The sequence below is a fragment of the Rattus norvegicus genome, chromosome 10 (assembly GCF_036323735.1).
Source record: "Rattus norvegicus strain BN/NHsdMcwi chromosome 10, GRCr8, whole genome shotgun sequence".
Lineage (NCBI taxonomy): Eukaryota > Metazoa > Chordata > Mammalia > Rodentia > Muridae > Rattus > Rattus norvegicus.
This window is the reverse complement of record NC_086028.1, coordinates 72,373,362-72,381,237: the sequence shown is the minus strand read 5'-3', so window position 1 is coordinate 72,381,237 and position 7,876 is coordinate 72,373,362. Positions and strand designations below refer to the sequence as shown.

Below are 7,876 nucleotides of genomic sequence, written 5' to 3'. Positions count from 1 at the left end.
CCTTTGTTGCTCCGGCGCTGGGGTCGGACTGCGCCTGCGTGCTGAGCCCGCAAGAACAAGTGCGCTGCGCCGAGGGCACCGGGTGAGGGCGAGCAGACCTCGAGCAGCCGCCGGCGCCGCTGCCGTTTTTACCATCGCAGCACAGTCCGGGGCTCAGGCCCAGGAGGCGGTGACCAAGGATGTCGTCCACCGCGGCTTTTTGCCTTCTCTCTACTCTGGGAGGGTATTTGGTCACCTCGTTCTTGTTACTTAAATACCCAGCGTTGCTCCACCAGAGAAAGAAACAGCGATTCCTCAGTAGGCACATCTCTCACCGCGGAGGTGAGAGGGGTCCCCAGAAACGGATGGCCGGGGATGGGGGAGGCTTCCTAGCAGGAGGTAGAGGGTGGGGATTCTGGAGAGGCTGAGGAAGAATGTGCTCCTGGAACTGGAGTGCTTCCTCAGACGAGTCGTCCGGAGGGGAGGGAAGGAAAGGGGTCTCGTGTCTCAGTCCTGGTGGGCGTCTCTGGGAAGCTAGGCTTCTGTGAGGAGGAGAAGCGCCTGATGAGAGACAGAAGTGGGGCGTTCCTCAGCCGATGGAAGAAGGATGATACGGAGGTCCCTTCTTGGCAGCCTGGCACAAAGCCGGTGCAGATCCAGGAGATACCGCAGGGGGAAGTAGGAAGAGTGCTTGGAATAGGCTGGTGGCTGAGTCCGTGGGGAAGAGATTGGGCTCCGGCAGAGCTGAGGATGTGCGAGTACCTGGAGCATGCTGAGGAGTCTGCGATGCCTGGTGACCTGGCCCACGCTCCACGCATTTATAACTGAGCTCTGGAGAGAAATGTCTCCAAACCAGGGACGTTTTCCAAGGTCACAGAGCTTGAACTGAAGTGGAACAGGGAACTTGGAGGGTTCGGATTCTGAGGACTCTAAACCTAGCACCTGGGTTTTGGGGGGGGGGGGTTGTTTGTTTGTTTGTTTGTTTTGGTTTTTATTTTGATTTTTGAACAGCACAATTTACCCCAGCAATGGTTAATAGGCTTCTGAAACACAAAAATATGATTTCGCTTATGATCTGTCAGTATTATTATTTTTTTAAAAATAAGTTTCTCTTGCAAAAGTATATTGCGATAAGGGTTGAAGCCAGTCCGGTCTGCCTTCTAATTTCCTAGAACAGGCCATGTCTTCATTTCTCGTTGCTGTTTAATAACGTGTCTTCATTATATTTCAATCTTAAGGTATAAAATATGAAAATTTTCGGTCACTTTAAACTTTTCTTTAGGTTGAATGTGGCACCGGGTTAAAATTGCTCGAAATGTACAGTTCAATGGTAAACTTGTATACTATAAAATTTGTTGGAGTACCACAATGATTTTTGGTTTTAGATTTCTCAAAGATGGGGTCTTGCTATGGCGTGCTGGCTGGTCTGCAAGTCACTATACCAGGCTGGTCGAGAACTCTGCCTCTGCCTTCCCAGCAATGGGACAACTATGCTGGGACCATGACTTCAGTTATGACAGATATGTCATAGAAATAAATGCATGATCATTCTTTTGTACATTGTAATCAGTTAAACACAGTTTCCCACTTTGTGTTTGTTTTCCTTTCAAGACAGGGTTTCTCTGTGTAGCCCTGGCTGTCCTGGGACTCACTCTGTAGATCAGGCCTAAAATTCAGAGATCTGCCTGCCTCTGCCTCCCAAGTGCTGGAATTAAAGGCCTTCACCACCATGTCCAGTTGCTGGTGATTAATATGTCTGCGTATAGGTGTATGGTGGTGTGTTTGCCTGTGAGTGTAGGCACATACATGATACAGAGCCATGTGGGGAGGTCAGAGAACAATATCACATATTGGGCCTTGTGTTTCGCTGTGTTTGAAATGAAGCCTTTTGTTGTTCGTGGCTGGATTCACCAGTAAGCTTGAGCTGGGGGTTGGAGATTCTCCTGTTTGGCCTCCCTTCTACCAGTAGGGGCGCTGGGATTACAAACCAGATGCTGGTTCTACTACTTGTGGCTCCTGCACCAGTTCTGGGGATCTGAACTGATATGATTTATCGATATCTATCCAGTCCAGCCCTTGCCAGTTTGTTTGTTTCTTGTTGTTTTTTTGTTTTTGTTTTTTTACTAGTCTTACTTACTGTGTAACTCAGGCTGGCTCTGAGCAGAACAGTCTTGAATCTGAGATGCTCCTGCCTCAGACTTCCTGAGTGCTGGCATCCCAGGTATTTGTGTCGTCAGTCTTCCCTTTGAAGACTGTTCTTTTGTGGCAGAAGCATGTCGTCATATTTTTGCATTGGTTTTGTAAACAACACACTAACACACTGTATGTCATCATGTATGTGAGGGTGTTAATGGCAGTATAATGGTAGCCAGATAATAACTACAATGTGGATTCATAGACAAAAACACCCGAAAGGTTATAGAAGGAGCTGGACCAATATTGCTTGCCTTCATACCATTTAAATCTAGATCACGGCCCGGGAGATGTGTGGAGGCACCTGTTGCCAGGTCAGGCAACCTGAGTTTGGTCCGAGGGACCCCACATGGTGGGAGAGGAGAGCTGACTCCCACAACTTGTCTGATTTCCATGTACCTGTGTGCACACACACAAAATAATTAATGTTAAAAAAAAATCCTGCGTAAGGATGCAAAATGAAGTGTTTCCTTTTTTTACCCTATCAAAGATGAACTGACCACAAACAATTAGGAAACACTACGTAAAGAAGGGGAAATGAATATAAACTGAAAACATTAGCGGCCTGGGAGATCATCACTCAGCTGGTAAGAGGACCCAAGTTTGATTCCCAGAACCCGTGTAAAAGATGCTGGGTGCAGTGGTCTGCTCATGTACTCCAGTGCTGGACGGGTGGGGACAGACACGTCCCTGGGGCTCTGGCCAGCTGACATAGTCTATGTGGTGTCTTTAAGGCCAGTGAGATATTCCATCTTTAAAAAAAAAAAAGTGTTAGGACTTTAGAAATGACACCTGAGGTTTTCCTCTGCAGACAAATGCCCAGCCATATACATACAATAAAAGTGTACAGTGAGACAATAAATAAAATTAACAGGGCTGTAGCCCTCAAACTGTGGAGGCTGGGGTAGGGAGAATGTAAGTGTGAAGCCATTCTGGTCCATCTGGTGAAATGGCTAAAGAACAAAAACAGTTGAGAGGTATAGGCAGGAATATCAGGAGTTCAAGTTCATCCTTGACTACATAGTGAGTTGGAAGCCACCTTGCGGTACAGAGCAATGATTGGTAAGATGGCTCAGTAGGTGAAGGGGTCAACTGACAATCTGAATTTGACCCCTGGGAGGACTCACATGATATGCCGTTTTTGTCACCTTGATACAAACCTAGACATATATCGGAGGAGAGGATTTCTCTCTCTCTCTCTCTCTCTCTCTCTCTCTCTCTCTCTCTCTCTCTCTCTCTCTCTTTTTTTTTCTTTTTCTTTTTTTTTCCCCGAGGCATGATTTCTCTGTGTAGCCATGGCTGTCATGGAACTCACTCTGTAGACCAGGTTGGCCTTGAAGTCACAGATCTGCGGGTCTCTGCCTTCTGAGTATTAGGACTAAAAGCATGTGCCACCATTGCCTGGCGAGTAGAGGAAATCTTAATCGAGAAAATGCCTGCATCAGATTGCCAATGGGCCAGTCTGTAGGGCACTTTCTTGACTAATGATTGACACGGGAGGGCCCAATCCATTGTGGCCAGTGCCACCCCTGGGCAAGTGGTCCCAGATAGTATGGGAAAGCAGACTAATCAAGCTGTGAGAGACAAGTCAGAAAGCAGTCAGTGTTCCTCCATGACTTCTGCTCCAGTTTCTGCCTTCAGGTTCCTGGCATGCTTGAATTCCTGCCTCGCCTCCTTCAGTAATGGACTCTGATCTAGCAGTGTAGGCTGAAATAAACCCTTTCCTCCTCACACTGCTTTCAATAATAGGTTGTGGGTTTTTGCTTATTTGTTTTTATCACAGACAAGTTGTCTTCTGACCCGCATACGCACAACATGACATGTTATTCTCACCCGACTTGCATGAAATAAATAATGTGTAATAAGAACTTGCCTAACATGCATGAGGTTCCAAGTTTCATCCCCAGGGCCATATAAGCCAGATATGATAGGATTAGATAGATTAGATAATCTAATCATAGGATGAGCTAGGACTGCCCAGCACTGAAACACGGAGACATAGAAGTTCAGTCATCCTGAGATATGTAGTGAGTTCAGGGCTAGCCTGGAATGAATGGGCAAGACCCTGCCCAGAAAACAGAAGAAAGGATCTTGCTTGTTCGTAGAATTAATTGGGTTTTTTTTTTCTTCTTTTTCTTTTTTCTTTTTTTCGGACCTGGGGCCCGAACCCAGGGCCTTGCGCTTGCTAGGCAAGCGCTCTACCACTGAGCTAAATCCCCAACCCCGAATTAATTGTTTAATTGTAGGTCTGGAAACTGTAGTTACTTACTGAGAGAAACAAAAAAATTAATTAGGCTGTTTCTGTGAGTCATGTGATTATTGTCTGAGAGAAAGTGAATTCTAGCAAATTCATAAGGGAAGCCTTGCACTAAGTAATTCCTTGGAGAAGAACACTGTTTCTTAATTAGTCCCTCGGTTACCCTTCAGGCTTCACCATATGAGTCTAATCTCCAGGCATAGCCCTTTTGCAGTTTGCCTCCTAGCTTTACAGCAAACAGAAGACTATGGAAATCGTTTACCTATCAAAGGGAATGTCTGAGTAACATAAAAGTCTGCAGCCTAGTTCATGGTACAAAGGCAGGCTCACAAAGACTGTTTCTGTGGCTCTAACTAACGCTTTGTTTGGAGTGGCAGTTTGTTTTTTTTTGGAGCTGGGATCTCACTGTGTAGTAGTCTGGGCTAGCCTCAAACTCACAATTCTCCCTTGGCTTTATAAAGCTGGGATTATGGTCGCGAACCACCAAGCCACGCGCTGGCCATTAAAGTCCTTAGGGAAACTTAACTCACGGATGGTTGTGAGGATTTTAATGAAATACACTGAGTGCTAAGTGTCCTGTCTGCACCAGGCCTCCTGCACACTGCAAACTCCCTACCCCAACCCACATCTCCAGGCCTCTTGATCACCTATTCAGTATTGGTGATAGTTAAGCAATTTAATCAGTTAATAAGGTTTTAATGTGAACACATGAAAGGCAGGGACAGGAAATACCTGTGAGTTAGAGATCAGCCAGAAATATATATTAAGACCCTGTCTTTTAAAGGGGGGAGCGGGGAGAAGATCAAGATCATCCTTGGCTATATTTTGGGATCCCTGAGAAATAAATGTTTAAATCTTCACCACTCTGTTATCGGAAATAAATAAAAATGGAAACAAACTAAATGTGGATGTAATAAATAAGTTATAGAAAGAAGGTTATCACCAGACATTTTTTAAAAAATATTTATTTATTTTATTTATATGTATACACCGTAACTGTCTTCAGACACACCAGAAGAGGGCACCTGATCCCATTACAGATGGTTGTGAGCCACCATGTGGTTGCTGGGATTTGAACTCAAGTCCTCTAGAAGAGCAGTCAGTGCTCTTAACCTCTGAGCCATCTCTCCAGCCCTTCACCAGACATTTTTAAATGGCATAATGGCATATGTCCATGAAGGAAATTGCCCACCATTTCTACACTTAAGAAAGCAAATTATAAAAAAAAAAAAAAAAAAAAAAAAAAAAAAAAAAAGAAAGCAAATTATAGCCAGGCATGGTGCTAAACACTTTTGATCCCAGCACTCAGGAGACAGAGGCAGGCAGATTTCTATAAATTCAAGGCCAGCCTAGTCTACATAGTGAGTTCTAGGAGAGCCAGGGCTATGTAGAGAGACCCTTGTAAGGGTCTGAAAATGGCTGAAGGAAGACCCCAGGCTCAGACCGTATGCAAAGACAAAGCGTTTATTCTGCAGAAACTACCAGCATATGGGGATCAACCATTCTACAAAATAGCAACCCCAGACAAAGGTGCACAGGACTTCTTATAGGGAAGCAGGGAAACTCTCTAGAAGGATTAGCTAATCTAAAATTTCATTGGTGGATGCTAGGGCTCATAGGTGACCAGTGGTCTACATTCCTGTGTCATGAATGTTTAACCGTGGGATGAGACAGGGCTGCCCAGCACAGACGGCCCCTTCTGAGTTAAGATATTTTCCCATTTTTGTGGTTATTCCCAGGCTGTTCATTGGGAAGGGGTTGTGACCTTGTTTCTGGATTTTATGGTCTGTCCCTGGAACCTTCCTTTTGAAATTAGGCCTGGTCCTTAAATGGAGGCAGATGGAGTTTATGTCATCCTTTCACGCTATCTGGGAAAAAATTAAATGAATAAATAAAAACACAGATTATAAAGCCACTTGTAATGTAGGTATACCCATGGTCCCAGCACGCAAGAGGTGAAAGCAAGAGGTCTCGGGGCCCAAGGTCATCGTCATCTTTGGTTACGTAGTCTGTTTGAGACCAGCCTGGGTCACGGGAGACCTAGTGAAATAGGTGGACAACCTGTGTTTGGTGGTACACACCTTTAATCCCAGCACTCTGGGAGGCAGAGGAGACAGATCTCTGTAAGTTTAAATCTAGCCTGGTCTACACAGAGTTCCAGGCCAGCCAGGGCTACATAGTGAGATCCTATCTCAAAAAACAGAAAGAAACGACATAAAGTTAGTGCAGTGTGCACAGCTTTGGTCTCAGCATTCCGGAGACAGGGGCAGGATGGTTTCTGGGGTTTTGTTGTTTTTTTTTTTTTAATATTTATTTATTTATTTACTTACTTATTTAATTATAAGTACACTGTTACTATCTTCAGACACACCAGAAGAGGGCATCGGATCCCATTACAGATGGTTGTGAGCCACCATGTGGTTGCTGGGAATTGAACTCAGGACCTCTGGAAGAGCAGTCAGTGCTCTTAACCACTGAGCCATCTCTCCAGCCTGATTTCTGGGGTTTAAAGCATATACCACCACACCTGACTGAACCGGCCTTTTTACATAAAGGAAGAATGTATGATATTTGTGCTTGCCTTTCTGTGACTGGCTTATTGCTCCTAATATATACTCGTACAAATTCATCAATTCTTCTCTACTGGAAGCACTGTTCCCCATCCCCTATATGTTTATACCTAGCTAGCTGTTCAAGATTCAGGACATTTCTAGATGGCTGGGACAAGGGCTCAGTAGTAAAGGCACCTGTTCCCGGTTCTGACCACCTGGACTTAATTCCTGGAACACACATGGTTGTAGGGAAAACTGTACACTGCATGCAGGTCCATACATGTATACACACACGCACACACACACATACACATTTACACATACACACATACACACACACACACACACACTAAATGATGTAATAAAGTTTGGTTGGTTGGTTGGTTTTTTTTGTTGTTGTTTTTGTTTTTTTTTTTTTTTTTTCGGAGCTGGGGACCGAACCCAGGACCTTGCGCTTGCTAGGCAAGCACTCTACCACTGAGCTAAATCCCCAACCCCGGTTGGTTGGTTTTTTGAGGCAGGGTCTCTCCATGAAATCCTGGCTATCCCAGACCTCACTATGTAGACCAGGCTGTACTCAAACACTATATTTCTGCCTCCTGAGTGCTGGGATTACAGGAGTGTGCCACCATGCCTGGCCCTAAATAAGAAAAATTTTTTTGCTAGAGTATTTCTAGAACTTGATAAACTGTTCTTCATAACCCTATCAGCTGAGTAGTGTATCTTTAACTCCATCATCCAGGAGACAGGAGGATTTAGAGTTCGAATCCAGCCTGGGCTACATAGAGATCCTATCAAAAATGCCCTTGTTTCCCTTCCCAGTTTGTCGCCCTTTGTCCCCAAAAGTAACCCTGAGTCTTCTGTCATCTTCAGATGGTGTGTGACTTCTGGGGTC

The 7,876-nt window shown here is 44.9% G+C and overlaps 1 protein-coding gene across 5 annotated transcripts in view; it reads left to right on the top strand.

Annotated features, from left to right (window-relative positions):
• Positions 1-94: 94 nt before the first annotated feature.
• Positions 95-7,876, top strand: part of Gdpd1 (glycerophosphodiester phosphodiesterase domain containing 1) — a 62,428-nt gene continuing 54,646 nt past the window's right edge. For 4 of the 5 annotated variants that reach the window (XR_010055185.1, XR_010055186.1, XR_005489841.2 and 1 more), the window contains exon 1: positions 180-321. Coding sequence is in view for 2 of the 5 variants with exons in the window: in XM_039086048.2 (XP_038941976.1) it covers positions 180-321 (142 nt within the window). In the remaining 3 variants the exon portion in view is untranslated. Of the gene's footprint in view, positions 322-7,876 lie in introns of all 5 variants that reach the window. The other variant, NM_001044238.2, reaches the window with a different exon arrangement.